The following is a 20,493-nucleotide window of genomic DNA, read 5'->3' as shown; positions in this document are numbered from 1 at the left end:
CCTTTGCTCCTTTTTTCATGTAAAGTGGACCTGGCCCAACTGTATTCTGGCAGGCAAAAACGAAAGCAATCTGGCTAACTAGCCTATTAAAATCTACAGCTGACGCTGCTTCTGCACATCAGCCTGCTAACAAACTGGCTTTTAAAAATCTAAATTGGCCGGTGTTCCCAGAGCCTTTTGATCCTTTCTTTTGTCTTTCTCGCTGCCCAGTCCGAAAGGGAAGAAATCAGAGACACGGTGTATAAAGAAACTAACGAGAGAGGGAGAGAGATCTTTGAAAGTGGGTGGTCACCACTAATTATTGCATTAATATGCGTGCCAAATAATTTTTTGTCGATTTCGGGTTAGCTGGGAAAGTACAGGTAACTCTCGATTTACGCGAGTATTGTGTCCTTGAAGAGGTCGCGTAAATCAAAAACAATGTAAATCAAACAAGAGGTAGGTTTCTATCAAAAAATAAATATTCACTTCATTCAGTGGAGAGAGAGAGAGAGAGAGAGAGAGAGAGAGAGAGTGTGTGTATCCATATCACCGAGATATCCACTCAGGCACTCAGTCTCAGCCTCACTCGTGTGAGGAAGAAATGAGGGACACCATGAGCGACTGGCTAGTATTGGTACCGGTACCGAGCAGTCTGGTACCGGTACCTGCCCACCCCTATTGTTGAGTACCGTGGCAGCGTGGGTACTGTATTGATGTTCAAGTGACGCGTGGGAAAAACTGAGCTCAGCTGTGTGGCCGCGGCGCCGTGTGAGTCCAGTTGCGTGAGACATCTGGTGGCCACTCCATAAAATATCGCGTATAAGTGAAAAAATGTGTAAATTAAACATTTATTTGGATTGTGGACCCCGCGTTATTTCAAAAACGCGTAATCCAAACTCGCGTAAATCGAGAGTTACCTGTACCGCTGGTACCAGTACTGGTACCGGTACCTGCCCACCCCTATTGTTGAGTAGCGTGGCAGCGTGGGTACTGTATTGTTGTTCAAGTGGCGCGCGGTAAGAACTGAGCTCAGCTGTGTGGCAGCGGCGCCGTGTGAGTCCAGTTGCGTGAGACATCTGGTGGCCACTCCATAAAATATCGCGTATAAGTGAAAAAACATGTAAATTAAACATTTATTTGGATTTTAGACCCCACGTTATTTAAAAAATGCGTAAACCAAACTCGCGTAAATCGAGAGTTACCTGTACATGGTTGGGCGGGATTGGGCGTTATTTGGGCGGAATGGGGCGGCGGCGCGGGTCCCGACCTGACGAGTACATGTCTAGGGGCCGCTTTCACAGTCACTTTGTTTGTTTTGATCATTACCAATGGCGGCGATCGATGCTATAGTTTTCCACGTGAAACTGGCCTATGGGGTACTAGTGGCTGCAAAGGAAGCGAGAGGTGTTGAGAGTGTGTGCCAAGGTGCGGGGCTAGGCTAACCCTGCAGCCGCCACTACCCCATCAGCCAGTTTTAAGTGGAAATACTATAGCAGCGATCGCAGCCATTAGTAACGATCAAAACAAACAAAATGACTGTGAAAGCGGCCCTAGTTAACCCCCCGGCCCATGCACGGCAAGGAGTCGGCTCGCTTACCACACACGTGCTGCACATGCGATGGCTTGCAAGCCTGCTGGGAAACCCACGGGCAAGATTCGCCCACTGACGCACGAGCAGACTCTGGACGTCATCAAGAGGATTGAGAGAGTGATAGGCGGGAAACAATGAATTTTCCCCGTAAGTGAGCGCAGGTGGGATAAAATGGCGGTTAGCCAGTACCAAATTGAATTTTCCCCATACGTACACACTGTGTGAAAAAGTGGGTGTTGGCAGTGGCCGAGTGGATAAGGTGGTGAGCCTCAAGATAGTTTCATACATTATTTTCTTCACCTTTCGTGGGACATTTCTGTCTCTAAGAAGGGGGTAGAGGAGGGTCAAGTTTTTGCTGTAGCTAATGATGTGGTCTTATTGCCTTTTCATTTCTAGCCGAGTGGTCAAACATTACCCCTAAGTATTTTGCTTCTATTACTTGTTTTAGTTGTACATTTTTTATTTGTATGTTAACCTCTTCCTGTTCTCTTCCAACAGTCATTGACGCTGTTTTCCCAAGGTTTAATTTAAGCCCATGCTCCTTTAATATAGTATTTCAGAAGTTGATCATGTGTGCACACTCTTCTGGGTCTTCCTCCACTAATCCCATGTCATCAGAGTAAATGAAAACAGCAGAGTTCTCCCCGTCTCCATTGCTTTGCTCGACTGCCTTCACAACTTGATCCATTAATAATATAAAACAGGAGTGGTGATATTATGCTAAACCTATCCTGCCCCACACAAGGTAACACATCAAACCACTTTCCTTCCTTTGCTACTAGTCTTACTACAGTTTTCTTGCTAGCATACAGGCTTAAAATTGCTCTTCTTAGCTTAAGGGGAATCTGATACAGGTAACTCTCGATTTACGCGAGTTTTGTGTCCTAGAAGAGGTCGCGTAAATCAAAAACAATGTAAATCAAGCAAGAGGTAGGTTTGTACCTTTATTGCCTACTGTATCACTCTGACTCCTCTCCCTCATGGGGTTCCTCCTCTGGCTGCCCTTCCCCTCGTGGTAGCACAGCAGCGAGGGTGTTGTTGTTGTTGAGTAGCGTGGCAGCGTGGGTACTGTATTGTTGTTCAAGTGACGCACGGGAAGAACTGAGCTCAGCTGTGTGGCCGCGGCGCTGTGTGAGTCCAGTTGCGTGAGACATCTGGTGGCCACTCCATAAAATATCATGTATAAGTGAAAAAAAAGTGTAAATTAAACATTTATTTGGATTTTGGACCCCGCGTTATTTAAAAAACACATAAACCAAACTAGCATAAATCGAGAGTTACCTGTACTCTGCTTCTCTGATTGTCTTCCATAGCATCTGCCTGGGCACTCATTAAAAGCTTTATCGAGATCCAATAGTGCCACATACTTCTTGATGTTCCATTCCCAAGATTTTTCCATAATAATTTTCAGGACAAAAACTACATTTGTTGTCCCACGTCCTGGTCTGAAGCCGTGCTGGGATTCGCGTAGTATGCCTTCCACTGTCCAAACACCTATCCCCTATATTATTGTTTTTTCAATAATACAGCTGTTCCCTTTCACCAAAATCATTCTCGCCCTATCCTTAACTCAGAATCTAAACAAGAAACTTCTTATCTGCTCTTATGCTATATTAACTTCTTTGAGGTTAGGTATTCTGCATCATCTCTAGTTTTTTTCCCCCTCCCCGATGCTGTCCATATGCAAGGGCCTTGTCTGCCCTCACATGGAGTAGGCATCTCGTGTGTTGGGGCTCCACACATTCAGCCTTTTGAACAGAGTGGAGTCAAAGACTGTTTGTCTCATCAACTCCCCTCCTCTGACTGACCCCTCAAACTCCCCCACAATGTTGCCTCTCTATCTTTTGATTTTTTCATGCTGACTGCTCCTTTGAACTTCCTAACTGCATGCCCCCCCCTCTCCCAAGACTTTCTTCTCTAGCTCATCCCTATGCTATCCAAATCCCTAATGCATATGTTAACCAGCATTTTCATTCCTTCATCCCATTTGCTGGTAAATCTCATTTGCTGGTAAACTCTTAAGCAGCCTTCCTTTGTATTTCCTTCTTATCTACTTTTGCAGGAGCAGTGATTAGCAGGCACTGTTTTCTTTGTTTATTGCCCTTGAACTGGTTCCTTTACAGTAAAAAAAAATGCACAGAGGAGGATGACCATCATAAGAGAAAGATAGCTTACCCTTGTGCAAGGATGTAGACCTTCTGTTAGCATCTACTACTCTTCCCAGGTGGCCACTACAGTGGTTACTTGATGCAGCACCTTTGATAAATTTAATTTGTTATACCTCCCTAACATTGATTTTTGTTACAGATAGTGTTTCCAAAGGGTGGTCATTATGCCTTGAAGGACCTGGCTTCCCTGAAATATGAAGTGATTGGGATTGACTGGACTGTTGATCCAGCCATAGCTAGGGAACTTGTGGGACCAACGAAGGTGCTCCAGGGGAATCTTGACCCCTGTGCCCTGTATGCTGACAAGGTTTGTACAATGTCTTTGAAACAGCATCAGTAGAAAATGTTAAAACCTTCCTTTCTTTAATTCTTCTAGAGACTTCTGGCATCTTTGCCAAAAATATCTCTAGCAATTATATTATTTATTTTTCTACCTCACCTACCTCTTCTAGGTCCTGATGACAGTACTCCCGTCACATCTTTTTCTAAGGCTGAAATCTTCGCTCAAACATTCTCTAAAAATTTTACTCTGGATGATTCAGGGCCTATTCCTCCCACTCATCCTCCCTCTGACACAGCAGTTATTGAAATACTTAAGAGTTATGTTTTCTATGCCCTCTCTGGCCTCAATCCTCAGAAGGCTTATGGACCTGATGGAGTGCCTCCTATTGTCCTTCAAATCTGTGCTTTTGTGCTGACACCCTACCTGGTCAAACTCTTTTGTCTCTGCCTTTCAACATCTACATTTCCTTTCTGCTGGAAGTATGCCTACAAACAACCTATACCTAAGGAGTGTGACTGTTCCACTTACTCAGAGTACCATCCTATAGCTTTACTTTCCTGTCTTTCTAAAGCTTTCAAATCAATCCTTCTGATTTTCTTTCTATCTGATTGCCAATATGGGTTTCTCCAAATAACTTGTTTATGTGCTTTTCTGGGGATAGTGTCTCTTGCATCATCACTCCCAAATCTTTTTCTTCATGTACCACCTTTAAGTTTTCTTCTCCTATCCTGTATGTTTTCCTTGGTCTTTTTTTACTTTTCCCCATTTCCATAACTTGGCACTTGTTTGCATTAAATTCCATCTCCCATAACTGGCTCCATCTATATACTCTGTCCAGGTCTTTATGCAGCTCCTCACAATCTTCCTCCATCCTCACTTTTTATTAACTTTGCATCAACTGCAAAAAGGCTCATATAACTTTTTATACCCTTTTGGCATATTATTTACATTTACAGTAAACCCTCAGTTATCTGGGTGCACCGTATCCGACCTCCCCCATACGGGAGTTTTCAAAAATGTGATTTTTTTCCAAAACATTTTTTTTAAATTGTCGCACGCCGCCAAAAGTCATTCAAATTGCCCACGCAATGCCTCTAAAGTCTGCCCAGGCGGCGTACCGCACCACCAAGGTAAAGAGATTCTCTTTACCTTGCGCACCACAACACAACAAGCGCCCCGCCCGCCATTGTTTACGTTCACCATGGCCCAGTTAATTGTTTTTGTGTGGGTGTCCTACCTTCTCCAGGCATTGCTTCGCCTGTGTGTGTGTTTATATATATATATATATATATATATATATATATATATATATATATATATATATATATATATATATATATATATATATATATATATATATATATATATATATATATATATATATATATATATATATATATATATATATATATATATATATATATATATATATATATATATATATATATATATATATATATATATATATATATATATCTTCCTCCTCCCTCCCCTTGGGGGTGGAGCACGGAGCGGATGTGTGACTTGACCGGTAGTAAGAAAAGTTTTTTTCATTCATTTCATGTTCGACTTCGCTAACATCCATTTCCTACCAAATAATGAACTTGTTGTTACTCACTTCAAGGAAGGGAAATAAACAATGGCTAATCTGGCAACTCTACTCTGTGAGACGGCTCCACGTGTTCTCTTCATCAGTACGTCTAAAGCAGCCATTGCTCTCAAGCTGTGTCTGTGTTGTGTGCAAGCTAGCCTGTGGGCTATTGTTGTTGCTGTTGTTATTATGGCCTCCAAAGAACTGAAAAAGCAGTTTATTACATTGGAAACTAAGTTAAAAACATATACCATTATTTACATGCTTTTAAGGTTCCTAATATGTAATTTGCGATATGCGAGGCTTTGAACCATATATTCTCCATATATATATATATATATATATATATATATATATATATATATATATATATATATATATATATATATATATATATATATATATATATATATATATATATATATATATATCAGGTGTACAAGCGTTAATTACCCTGTTAGGAGCGAATTTTAACACCCGCGTCCTTGTGGCCATGGTGGGTGCTGACCAGAGCCCTGCAACGCCTCAACAATTTTTCTAATGTTGTCACTAATTATCGTTTGCAAGAGACGCCACAACGCTCACGCATTCACTGTGGATGAGGAAAGGCTTGCCTTCACTGGTGTTAGCGTAGATAATGTAATATTGCAGAAAACAAGGTAAAACATTCATGTGGCAGTGGGGCAAAGGAGGGCAGCTTGATGTAACCCGTAAAACTTTTTCATTTTTACACCTATAATACATCCTTCCTGCACTCGTTTCATATATCCACGTGTGCACAGGCTTAAAGGGCTGACGTGGGCGTACGGACATGAGCTTAAGTAGCTCCGTTTGTGAAATAATAAGGATATATATATTCTCAGGGCGAGCGGGGCGGGGTGGCGGCGGCGCGGCTGAAATGTAGTAACCTGTAACATATTTTTCATTTTTACGGCTGTAACATATCGTTCCTGCACTCGTTTCATATATATACATATGCATGGGCGTGGGAGGCTGTCGTGGGCTTACGGGCGTGATCTTAAGTAGCTTCGTTTGCGCCGATGATATATTAAATGCGGTAGGCAAAAGCTGGGTTTTCGAGTCCATAGACTTAACCTACACCATTTCCGAGTTTTACCTATATCCGGGTGCCCCCGTGGCTCTATTAACCTGGATACCAGAGGGTTTACTGTACTATTATGAACTTTATTGGTGCCAGAACTGAGCCTTGGGGAACTCCACTCTCTACTCTCCTCCAATTTGATTTCTCCTCTCTAATCACTGTCCTCATTTCTCTTCCCATTAAGTAATCCTTCATCCACTCGATAACCTTTCCGCCCATTCCTCCCCACTGCTGTAGTTTCCAGATTAACCTTTTGTGCGGAACCTTGTCAAAATATTTTTTCAAATCGAGATATACACAATCAGCCCACCCTTCTCTCTCTTGCACCATGTCTATTGCTCTTGAGTAGAAACATAGTAAGTTAGTGACATGATTTCCCTTTTCTAAATCCAAACTGTCCTTCATTTATCATGTTTTCTTTTTCTAAATGTTCAACTCATTGTTTTTATTATACTTTCACAAATTTTGCACATTACACTTGTCAAAGAAACTGGTCTATAACTTAGAGGTTCAGTTTTATCTCCACTTTTATAAATTGGTACAATGTTTGCTCTTTCCCATTCTAAGGGCACCTTTCCTGCTGGAAGGTTCTTCTCTTAGTAGCAATTTCTCGTTATCTACTTCTTCCATTTTACTCAATAGCCTATATATTTGTATTAGGTCTCCTCTTTCCCTTCTTTGTTCTAGTGTTGGTAACTCCATTTCCTTTAGTCTCTCTTCATATGTCAGTCCCTCCAGTTCTGGAACCATTTTTGTTGCCATCCTCTGTATTCTTTCTAGTTTTTTTTATATGTTTCTTCATATGTGGAGACCACACTGTTTACGCGTATTCTAGTTTAGGTCTGATCATTGTAGTAATTAAGTTTTTCATCATTTCTTTGTCCATGTACTGGAATGCTATACCTATATTTCTCACCATGTTATATGTATCACCGAAGATCTGACTTATATGAGTTTCTGGTTGCATATAATCTTGCATTATTACTCCCAGGTCTCTCTCTTCATTTACTTTCTTTAATATTTCACCATCTCCCATTTTATATGTCCATTTTGGTCTTTCTACACTTTTTCCCATTTCCATAACATGACATTTCTTCGCATTGAATTTCATCTCCCATTTCTGACTCCATTTCCAAATCTTGTTTTGGTCTTCTTGCAGCTCCTTGCAGTCTTCACTGTTTCCTATATGTCTTTGCAGTTAGCATCATCTGCGAACAGGCTCATGTAGCTGTTTATTCCCTCTGGCATATCATTAATATAGACTAGGAAGAGTACTGGTGCTAAAACCGACCCCTGGGGCACTCCACTACCCACCGTTCTCCATTCCGATCTAGTGTCCTTAACCACGGTTCTCATCTCTCTTCCTCTTAAGTAGCTTTCCATCCAGCACTTCATTTTCCCTCTCAATCCTCCTTTATTTTCTATTTTCCACAGCAGTCTTGAATGTGGAACTTTGTCAAATGCCTTCATTAAGTCCAGGTAAATGCAATCCACCCATCCGTCTCTTTCCTGTAATTTGTCCGTCACTCTTGAGTAAAAGCTCAGCAAGTTTGTCACACATGAGCGGCCTTTCCTAAACCCATATTGATTGTTTGTGATTAGATTATGTTCTAGAAATCTCATCCATTGTTCTTTTATTAATTTCTCACATATTTTACATACTACACTGGTCAGAGACACCAGTCTGTAATTTAGGGGTTCTTCCTTTTTTCCACTTTTGTATATAGGTACTTCTGCCCTCTTCCACTCCCTAGGCACTGTGCCAGTTTTTATTGAGCACCTAATGATGTCATATATTGGGCTGACTAACTCATTTCTGCATTCTTTAAGTATAAAACCTGAAACTCCATCTGGTCCCACGGCCTTCCCTTCTTCCAATTCCCCCAGTAGTTTTTTTTATCTCCTCTTTATCTATTTTGACCTCTTCCATATATACATCTAAGTTGTTTTCTTGTGGTTCATTAAATAATGATTCTTTGGTAAACACTTGCTGGTATTTTTTGTTAAATAATTCCGCCATGCCTTTGGGATCCTCAATCTCTACATTCTCTTCAGTCAGTCTTTCAATTGTTTCTCTTGATTTCATTTTTCCATTTATAAATCTATAAAATAGTTTAGGTTGTTCTTTACACTTTTCCACAATATCCTTTTCGTATCGTTTCTCTTCTTCCTTTCTCACTTTCACGTACTCTTATCTCGCTGCCTTAAAGTCTTCTTTGTTTCTTTGATTTTTGTTTCTTTTCAATCTTGACCATGCTTTGTCTCTCTTTTCTTTTTCCTTTGCACATCTTGCATTAAACCAGTCCTTTTTTGCCCTCTCCCTTGGTCTGTATTTTGGTACAAACTTCATAACACCTGTGTTGTACGCCCTCATGAAAATATCATACTTTCCTTGAACTTCGCTTGTACTCATTAACTCTTTCCAATCCATTTCACCAAAAAACTTCTTGAGGTGTTCCACCCCTGCTTTCCTATAGTTTAATCTATCGCTTCTATAAGTCTCGTCTTGTTCCCTTCCTCCCTCCTCCATTTCCATCTCTATGAGCACGTGATCACTTTTTCCCAGGGGGCAACCATACCTCAATTCATCCTTCACGTGAATTTCTCTTGTCAACACCAAATCCAGTCTTGCCGGTTCGTCGTCTCTTCTATATCTAGTGCTTTCCTTCACCCTTTGTATCATCAAATTTTCCATCATTAAATTCAAGAATCTATTCCCCCATGCCACATCACTACCATTGCTCTCAAACCTCTCCCAGTCAACCTCTTTGCAATTGAAATCACCAACTAGTATCACTCCTTTGTTTGCCTTAAGTAATCTCCTCAAACTCTGTATGGTGTCATCAATCATGTTTTCATAATCTTCTTTACTCCATATGTTACTGCAATCATCATCCTTTCTCTATTCTTGTTTTCCAAGCTTACACTCACTATTTCTGCTTTTCCTTCTCCATATTCTATTGATTTTACTAATGACTTTCTTTATCGTTATCACCACTCCTCCTCCACCTTTGCCCATTCTATCCTTCCTCCATACATTGTATCTTCCATCTAACTCAATTTGGATGTTTTCTTTTTAGTTTAGTTTCAGTTAGGCAAACTATCATGGGGTCCCTCTCTTTTAGATAATCTTGCAGCTCTGTTTTACTAGAGATCAACCCATCTACATTTGTGTACACTATTCTTATTCCCCTCTCTGTATCTTTCTTATCTAGTTTTTGCTTCCCTTTCTCTTCTCCCTTATGAACCATTTTTTGGTTCGCTCCCCTGAAATTCTCCAAAAAAATGTTTCTTTTTCTTCCTCAGATCTTGTGTTATTTTTTACTTTTGTCTCTGCCAGTAGTTCATCCCATTTCTAACTTTCTTCTTCACTTCTACTTTTCTTTTAGTTCTATATAATATGTCTTCGGCTGCCTTTTGTGATTTTAGTTTTAACTTAACTGGTCTTGTTTTCCCTTCCATAAATGGACCCATTCTATAAATCTTGTCTACTTCCTCCTCGATACTCTGCCTTTCTGCATCATTTAGGTTCTTGAGCAGGTCTTTGACTGATTTCAGTTCCTCTTTACCCCTTTTTGGTTTATATGTTATATTCTTTTCTTTCATCCCAAAAATAACAACACTTCTTTTTTTGTCTGCTACTTCTCTCACTAATTCTTCATTTTTCTTTAAGGCCTTGACTACCTCTTTCTCCACGTCTTCTTTATCCTCTTTCATTTGCTGTTCTATTACTTCTCTTAGGCTTACATTTGCTTTTTCACTCTCTGTGTGTGTGTGTGTGTAAGTGTAAGAGAGAGAAAGAAAGAGAATTACATAGAATTACATAGATAACCAGACCACACAGGGCCTAAGGCCCAAACTAGGTGGTCTGTCCTAAACCTAAGTGACAGTTGTTATGCGGCCACCATGGTGTTGAAACTGACCTAATGAACATTTAGATGGAGGAGATAGCGGTCAAGATTATTCTTAAACGATGCAATCGAGTTACACTGCACCAGTGATGGTGGTAATCTGTTCCAATCTCGAACGACAGCATTAGTGAAGAAGAATTTTGTGCAATCTGAATGAACTCGTCTACATTTGAGTTTAGCGCCATTATTTCTCGTTCGCGTTGAATCATCCATCACAAACAGCTTGGTCAGATCCACGTTGGTAAAACCGTTAAGTATTTTAAAGCACTCGATCAGTTTTCCTCTGAGGCGGCGTTTTTCAGGAGAAAACAGGTTTAGATGTGACAGCCTTTCCTCGAAGGGTTTGCTTCGTAATGAAGGAATCATCTTGGTTGCTCTACGCTGAACACCTAATTTAGCAATGTCTTTCGCATGTTGGGGAGACCAAAACTGCACGGCATACTCCAAATGAGATCTGACGAAACTATTATACAAAGGTAGTATAACATCTTTATTCTTGAATGAAAAATTTATCTTAATCAAACCGATCACCCCGTTTGCTTTTCTAACGGACTCGTTGCACTGCTGGGAAAACTTGAAGTTAGACGCGACTGTGACGCCAAGATCTTTGACCGAGTGAATGCCTTTAACTTTAACGCCGCACATTTCATAGTCTTTCTTTATATTTCTAGATCCAACCTGCAGAATCTGGCACTTGTTTATATTAAAAGGCATTTCCCATTGTACTGACCAGTCTGATATTTTACGCAAATCTTCTTGTAGGCTCCGCCCGTCACATTCCGTAAGTACCGCAATGCCGATTTTCGTGTCGTCCACAAATTTACTAATGAAATTATTGAGACCAAGGTCAATGTCGTTGATGTAAATGACAAAGAGAACGGGTCCCAGGACAGAGCCTTGGGGGACACCACTAGTGACTGGCATCCACTCAGAGGTCACTCCATTTATTACAACTCTTTGCTTTCTATTGCTTAGCCAGTGCTTGATCCTTTCGTGAAGCTTACCCCCGATACCTATTTCCTTGATTTTATGAAGCAACTTGTAGTGTGGGACTTTATCAAACGCCTTCTGGAAGTCCAAATAAATAATATCAAGTGATTTAGAAACATCATAGACTGCAAAAAGCTCGTTATAGAACGTTAATAGATTCGACAAACAAGATCTGTTGTTATGGAAACCATGTTGCGAGTCCAGGATGAGCGAATTACACTCTAGGTAGTTAACTACTTTATCTCGAACAATTGTCTAAAATAATTTATCAATAATTGAAGTTAAGCTGATTGGCCTGTAATGGCCATGTTTCCAGTTCTGGGAAGAGCCTAGAAATGCATTGTGCCACGTACCAATGATAACGTAGTGCACATATTACGTCCTGTAAATCGCTAGTTGACTGGATATTGGAAAGATATCTCAAATTCTTCTCATCTCATGGGGAGAAGCCACCATTAGCTCATGACGTCATCAGGCTGAAGCGGAGTACAGCCTATGGCCATTCCAGCTCCAAACTGCACCTAACAGGTATGTTATAGGTGCTTACAGAACACCTTAAGAGTGTTGGAAATGTGTTATATTATTAAAATGAGAGTGAAATCAACCGATTCGCCTCTGCTCTGCAGAAAATAGTTGAGTTCACGATTAAAAGTTTTTCCGAGGGGGCACTAAAGAGGAAAATCAAGGTTGAATTTATATTAGTATTATGGAAACTTACCTAGCCTAACCTAGAGAAAACAATGGCTCTGGAACGTCAGAGAGAGAGAATCAACGCCTGAAGATGAATAAGAAGAAAACGAATGCAGACCAATATTTTATAATCGGAGGACGTGACAGTTGAGAGAATAGTTGAGTTCACGATGAAAAGTTAATCCGAGGGGAAACTAAAGAAAATTACTGCAGGATTCACTAGCACAGACAGAAATATCTTACATGGAGTACTTTTGTCCGTATATATATATATATATATATATATATATATATATATATATATATATATATATATATATATATATATATATATATATATATATATATATATATATATATATATATATATATACTCTTGCACATTGGCATGAATCACCAACGACTGCGGGTTATGTCTCCAGGCACTGCTAGCCACTAGAAACATACACCACAACACAAAATCTCGGAGTAACACAAAGTTAGCGGCCTGCCGACTGCATCGTGACGTCGTGACCAATCAGCACCTGTTTCCAGGTCACATGATTTTTCCTCAAATTTAATCCATATTTTATACCACATTTGCTATTTAACATGAAGAAAAAATAGTACCATAGCTGAATTTAGGGCCTATTTTATCCGCACAGACAGAATTTGAAATAAATATGTTGACCGGAAACATGTCCATTATCCGGTAATTTTCGGTTGCCTTTTTTTAAAATGGGTGTTACGTTAGACATTATCCAATCACTAGGAACGATACCATGGTGTAAAGACATATTAAACAGCGTAATTTTGGATATATTTTATCGGGTCCTGGACTTTTGTTAGTTTTAAGTGACTGCAGCACTTTGAGAACCTCATCTGTACTGATTTCAAATCAAAGTCAGGGAGGATATGATTGGGATTTTCAATCATGTTAGGAACAGCAGCAGTATCGGTAGAATTACTATTTAAAACTGAGGCGAAATAAGAATTTAACATGTTCGCTATGCGTTGGCTGTCTGTCACGATATTGGTCGAATTATCTGTTAATGGGCCAATCCCACTTCGAATCTCTTTTTTGTTGTTTACATATCTAAAATAACTTTTAGGATCTGACTTACAATTTACCGCAGTGTTTACTTCGTACCTCCGTTTCGCCTGTTTGATTAAACTTTTGACTTGTCGTCTTGCTTCGTAGTACCGTGTACTTGTTTCGGCAGAGTTATCGGTTTTCTTTTGCCTATATAACAAGTTCCTCTTTTGGAGAGCAAGTTTGATTTAATTATTAAACCACAGAGGATTTTTAACTTTTTGGCGCTTTTCACAAGATTGCACAGATTTATTTTGTTCAGTTAGTAATTGAGCTTTAAAGTCTTGCCAAGATTTTTTGACGTTGATGTTGGATACTAATTGAAAGTTCGTTAATGACTGTCTTATTCTTTCAAAATTGGGAACCAATACCTTATTCTCTGCAATCCTTGTTTGAGCTCTTATGCCGAGACGCACAGTTTATGATCGCATAATCCAAGGTGTTCGCCAACATTTTCAACTAAGTTCTCTTGGGTTACTAATACAAGATCAAGAATATTATTATCTCGAGTTGGTTCACTAACCATTTGGCTAAGGCAGTTATTTTCAACAAAGTCTAACATCCTGTGCGATTCCCCCTCGGATCCCATGAGTGTCCGCCAGTCTATATGCGGTAGATTAAAATCGCCCATCAATGCATCACTGTTTTGGAGAGTTCTTTGCAAAACGCTATACATTGTTTCATCATCCTCGCGTGATTGGCCTGGAGGCTTATAAGTGACGGATATGTTGATTTTTAATTGATTGGTATTTGTACTCGCGCTCAAGTGTTCTACAGTACTGTCCTCTGGTGTTTTATCAACGGGCTGTAAGTTACTTTTGACGTAAAGAGCCGCTCCTCCACCTCTACGATTAACTCGGTCTTTATTAAAAAATATAAAGTTATTTATATTATATTCAGAAATTAAGTCAATATTAGCGGTGTCAATAAATGTTTCAGTTACGGCAATTACATCAGAGTCTTCTGTTTTAGTTAGGCACTGCAATTCATTGATCTTATTTCTTTAAGCTTCAAGCGTTAAAGCTAAGAACCCTTAAATTGTCTTTTGTTGTAACTTGAGAAACGGAGTTGTTAGTTGTTTTACGATTTAATGAAGTGGTGGCCGCATGACAACTATTTGTATTTAAGTGGACAGGGTGTGAACATGCGACTAGTTTTTTGCTCTAAAGTATCGAACAGCGCCGTGAAGCAGTCTCCCAAATCTTGCGACTGCTGACAAATGGAGCATCTTTCAGAAATAGACTCCTCATGCCATAAAATTGATCCCAAAAGTTTATGTAGCTGGTGTCCATCTGCCTGCTAAGAGTTTGAAGTCTGTTATTTAGGCTAAAGGTCTTACTGAAAAAGACCGAAGCAGCCGACATTCTGGGGAGAACACCTGAAATGAGAACATTATTTGATTTTGTCTTGTACTGCTGGATAAGTCTACGGTACTTCTCCAGCAGCTCCTCAGACCGGACATTGCAGACATCATTGGTACCTGAGTGAATAACAAACAGTGAATCATTAGTAGCCTGGGGGGAGATCTCCTCAAGAGCAGCTGTTACACCGTCGATCCCAGCACCAGGATAGCAATGGTTCCATCTTTGACGAGGAACTCTGCCACAGAACTCAATGACCTGCTGGTGAATCACGGAATCACCCACCAGGAAGGTGCTCTCCTGCTCGTCCTCCTCCTCCAGAATGGCAAACCTGTTGAAGCAATGAACAGGATAAATTGCTTGTCTGGCTGGTTTGGCTCCTCTCTCCACGACGGTGAAACCATCATGGGCAGTGCCACTACCATCCTCCCGCTGTGTGATGTTGTCCACTGGTGTCAACGGTACTGCTGAAGGCAAGGGGGCGGTGGGAGAAGGGTTAGGCACCACACCAATGTTAGCCTGGATGAATTCCTACAAGGGGGCAACAGTGCGAGAAAGCTCTATTATTTTATTCTGAAAGAGAGAGAGAGAGAGAGAGAGAGAGAGAGAGTAGGGTATGGATAGTTTATGTAGCGACATAGGCTACTGCTATACTCCTTTATTGCTGTTAATATATTGTACAGCACTGTGGATTTTAACACTGGATACCCAATGCCTCGTAACACCGAGGCAAGATTTTTTTTTTTTTTTTTTTTTTTTTTTTCCATTGAGGATTCTTAACATATGGAATAATGGTCCTTCTGAACACCTTATTTTGCTTGTTATTTCTTGCTGGATTTACTACTTTACTTATTCCTCCAATTGTCAATGAGACAATGTCAGCATGCTGGCTGGCTGGGCTATATAAAAGCCCTGCAGGGGGTGGGATGTCGGGGAGAGGGGTAGTCCTGATGAACGGAGGTGGGTGCCAACAGACCAACTCTAGCGGCTGGTGTAGCCAGCTGAGTTGGTCTGTCGACGAGGACTGGTGTGTCACTCGTGGAATTTATGCTTTACCAATTAATCAAAAGTTGAGTAAGTGCTTCAACAATATGTACACATCAAAGGTGTTGCCATCCATGATGCAGAAGACACAAAGCAAACGCCATTAGCATACTCGCGTGGCGGGCGTGCGTCGACTGGTAGTGTGACTGAGTTGTGTGTCTGGCAACGCAGTGCACACCACGGTCCATTTTACCTTGATGGGTCATTTCATCCTGCCACAGGGGCATTGGGAGAGGTGGCTTGCTGGCAAGATGTGTCAACTGTGGGCACATAGTCATGGTTTTAAGACTCAGAGCAGCTTCATTGCAACACACTACATACATTCCATATTTTGGCAGCTGTCAGTGCCTTACATGCTGGCCCATGTATTGCTCATGCAATTTCCAACCAGCTGCCAAAGCTGCAAAGACCTGAAGAGTCTAGGTTCATACCTTATAAGTCGACCACTTACCACATCCTAGTGCTTCACGTACTGGTGAAGCACCTGGTTGTGTCATATGAGGGGGCGAGGCTACACCCCTCCCTGGCATATGCCCCTATTGACTGATTGATTGAATTAATTAGTCCCTCTTGCTTCTCATCTCTTAATCAATATTTGTACACAATCTTTCACTATATCCAACTATTTTCCTTTAGCATATTCCCTCGACCTCACTGCCAACGTCACTTACATTCTTGCACCATTCCATCAACAATAAAGCAAGCTATCGTCAGTCTTCCCCTGTACTTCAAAGCCCATGCAGTAGGTCACGTGAAGCACAGTAGCACAGTACTGTTTAATCACACGAATGCAGGTTATCAAATCATCTATGAAAACAAAGAAATGTGACACAGGAAAAAATTTAATGTCTAAGAATAAGTGAAAATTGCTACTGCAGTATTGTATTCATAATACAACTTATGTTTATTTATTTATAATTTTTAGTCACTTGACAGTCACTGTACACCTCTGTTTGTTCCAGCATGTTAAAGGTCAAGAAATAGGTGTATCAAAGTAAAGTGGAGATAGGTTGGGCATGAAAAATTTAGCCCCTAGACTAGAAGCCTTAGGCAGAACTTGTTCAACTTGGTTTATTTGTATTAATTATTTTTTTATTTAGCATGTAGTTTTTAATACTTTGGTGCTTCCTAGCTACTGTAAGGGGCATACATAACTGTTACGTTGCTTATTGTGTCGGCCTGTAAAAAAGAATACATGTCTATTAAATTTGTCCAAAGCAAAAGATGAAAAAGTAAACACCATCAATTAACCCAGTAAAACAAGCACTAGGATACCCAAGCCCACTCAGCTCATTAGCAATTATAAAAAAAATTAATGTGTATGAGTTGCTTGCTTTAGAATATAAATTGAATAGGATGTCACTTTTCTGTGTACTGTTCCTATTCAAAAATTTGTTAGTTATTAGTATTATAATCATTCCTCAAGTTATGGCAACAAACAAATGCAAAGTCTTGAGGCTCTGTGAGTAGGAGGGGCCATGTGGAAGGGTGATGTATGTCCACAGACACCATTTTAATGAGTAATCTTGATACACTTTTCAGACTATGCCAAATTAGATATGCTCAATTATGGTAATAAAAATACACTATAGTTCATTTTCCTTTCACTGTCCGGCAGAACTCCATTGACAAGGCAGTGAAGAACATGATACAAAAGTTTGGTCGGTGCCGCTACATTGCCAACCTGGGCCATGGAATGTACCCGGACATGGACCCTGAACACTTGGCGACCTTTGTTCAAGCGGTCCAGAAATACTCCAGAGTGTGACTTCCATATGCAGCCGTGTGATTATTTTTCATCTGTGATAGACTTGATGGTATTCATTCATTAGTAGTGTAAATAATTTTGCTGTCTTGCTGCAGAGTTTGTTCCTAATCATAAGTAATCAAATTTTTGCCAGTGAGGCCTCTTAAAGATGGTAATTGATATAGATAATTTAGGTCATGACTATCAACTCTGACTCACTGTCTCAATGAGTATTACATTCAAATTAATAAAACAAAACAAACAGACAAATAATGTGTATTTCTAGAAATATTATGTATGCAAACCTCCCAGGGGTACTTCATCAACAGATCAAAGAGCCTGGGGACGAACTAAAGGTAAAAATTTTAGATATATGATATACTTCAGACACTGAGAACCTCATCTCCTATTGGGTATCAACTTTATAACTTTGACGTTTTTCACTTGTGCTTACATAATTGCATCTCCTTAGTGCATTAGTTAGTCTGCCTAACTATTTAATCAAGGCCTGGGGAGTCAGTCTACAGCCCACCCAGCCGTTCATCCCTTCTTTCGGGGCTAGAAATTTTGTATATAAGATTTACCACCTATTATATTACATATGTCATTGTGGGGAAACAGCATTTTCAATAATTATATGGGTAAGTTTATAATTCAAGATATTCTATGATGGTAAATGCTAAATGAGAGAAACCATTACACCATCGATCCCTTGCTGACGTGGCAATAAGGCTGGATTCACACGAGCCACTTTTTAGTGGTCAGTGGCCGCCACAAAATAATGGTCAAAATAGAACACACACAACTCTATGGGGGCATGCACATGGGACACTTTTTTGTGGTCGCCACAAAACAGTGGCGAGTTGTGGCGGGCGGAGCCATTTTTCCAACCACGCCACCGTGGCCGGCGATAGATACAGTTGTTTCAAGTGGCAGCGTGCACACGAGCCACTATCGTTGGCCACCACCCTGTCACCCGCCAATTTTCCTCTTGTCTTGACACTGACCTTTATGAATTTAAATGTCATAATGATGTATAAGTATGACCTTCACACATAACCTGTGTTTAGGATATGATGGATAAGCTCTTATATACTTTCAGAATTAATGTTTCATTTCGTTTCACAGTTTTGCATATTAATTGATTCTGGTATGGATTAATTACTGATTGTGGTACTTTTCTTTACCCGAAAGTAGAAAGTGGAAATGTTATGTAACCACAAGACTACTGAATTATGTCAATAAATAACATCTAATGTGACTTCCTATTCTTCATGTTCAGCATTAATTACATTAAGATTACCGCAAGTCTCTCTTCTACTGGCACACACTTCCTCGTGTTGATGTCCTGCCGTGTTATACGTGGACCAATTACTGTCGTAAGATGATCAAAGCTGTCCTGTGACTTCCTGAAGTAGTCAAAAAATTTATCAGGGTGCTCTTTTAGCTCTGTAAATGATGTGTGGAATGCTACACGCAGTAATCTGTTGCTAACTATGGGGTGAACCCAGTACTTTCTTCTACGCTTTTTGCCAAGAGAGCACAGACAGCTGCTACCTCTACGAGATCCATAACACCATGTTCTGACCTCATTAGTGGCCGCCACCAAGTGGCTCGTGTGCAGGGTGCACCTACTCACCATTTTTAGTGGCGACCATTTTTTGTGGCGGCTGCTGACCACTAAAAAGTGTCTTGTGTGAACCCAGCCTAAGTGACTTCACGTATGTTGAGGTGGCGTAGCTGCACTGTTCCTCAGGACAGCGCCTCGTCAACACATCCTGCTCTCACATCAAATTACCGTCTCCCCTTCCCACCACCTTTACAGTTAACTCTTGGATTTTACATATGTAAGTAAGTTCCTGTTGAAGTGCTCCGTATATCATAAGGTATGCTATATCATTTAAGACTCGGAAAACCTGCAGGGAACTCATCCAGCCGACCCATCCATCCACCACCACTTCATCAATCTCCCGAACAAGCTTAGCTGAGTACAAGAATATTTTTACCATGGGGTATTTGGGAGATTAATATATCACTGAATCCCCTAATTTTATTACATTTTTTTTTTTTTTTTTTCCCCATCCTGGCCTATAGCGCCAGTAGGCTTTCTTTAGGGGCCTGGTGGTTGGCCTGAGCTCATCATGGTGCAAGCAAATATTCATAGTGGCACCATCTATTCTTAGCTCCTGCTGCCCCCTGGAACTCATTCTTGATTTCACTTGGACTGTTCCTCTAGAGTCCGGGTAGATAGCTGGTCTCCAGGACAGCATGTGGGTAGTCTTAGGCCACTCGGTGATGACTGAAATATCCCAGGTGGTAGCACTGGATTTGAACCCACTTCATCCAGAAAGCAGCGAACATGGGACTGGCACACTAACCACTCAGCCACTGCCTCCCCAAAATATTAGAAAAGTATTCCTTGTTGTTCTTCATGCAGGTTCTCTAACATCTGGAACCACTTGAGTAGTAGTCATTTAGCAGTAGTTCAGGCTTGGGAGTGTTTTTCTTGCTTTGAAATGTTTCAACACCTATGATATCCACCCAATGGACCGTATTGGCTATCCGGCAGTTACTCGGAGACAAGAACTGTTTTGACTTAACTTGGTTCCTCTTTTCTATTCGAAAAAAAAATAATACTGGCTGTCGTTTGGAGCCAAATATCCAAACGTGGTACCTGCTGGTAGAAAAAAAGATATATTTACCCTTTGCTGGTAAGGTTTTAAGGTTTGCGTCTGTGTGTGGTATGTGTGACCACTGAGGGGCGAATGTGCTGCGGGCCGCAGTCTCCTGAGCGGCCCAAACAGGAAAAACACAGCTTGGAGGTTTCATATTTTTTTGCCCAGGGCTTTATTTTGCTCTCCAGCAGCTTTAGAATGATTTAGCTTGCTGTTAAATAATTGTTATTAGCTATTTTGACTACTGGTCTTAAGATAAGTGATTTACAGATGCCCTCTCGCTGGA

General features: G+C 40.5%; 1 protein-coding gene across 1 annotated transcript in view; it reads left to right on the top strand.

Annotated features, from left to right (window-relative positions):
• Positions 1 to 18,790, top strand: part of LOC126987678 (uroporphyrinogen decarboxylase-like) — a gene marked incomplete at its 5' end in the record, with an annotated part of 56,630 nt that extends 37,840 nt beyond the window's left edge. Inside the window, 2 exon segments of the mRNA XM_050844803.1 lie at positions 3,881 to 4,048; positions 17,404 to 18,790. Of these exon segments, the coding sequence (XP_050700760.1) occupies positions 3,881 to 4,048; positions 17,404 to 17,553 (318 nt within the window).
• Between the last annotated feature and the right edge of the window lie 1,703 nt (positions 18,791 to 20,493).

Source organism: Eriocheir sinensis, chromosome 66 (genome assembly GCF_024679095.1).
Source record: "Eriocheir sinensis breed Jianghai 21 chromosome 66, ASM2467909v1, whole genome shotgun sequence".
Classification (NCBI taxonomy): domain Eukaryota; kingdom Metazoa; phylum Arthropoda; class Malacostraca; order Decapoda; family Varunidae; genus Eriocheir; species Eriocheir sinensis.
Note: the sequence above shows the minus strand (reverse complement) of the source record. Positions and strands in the feature narration are given on the sequence as shown.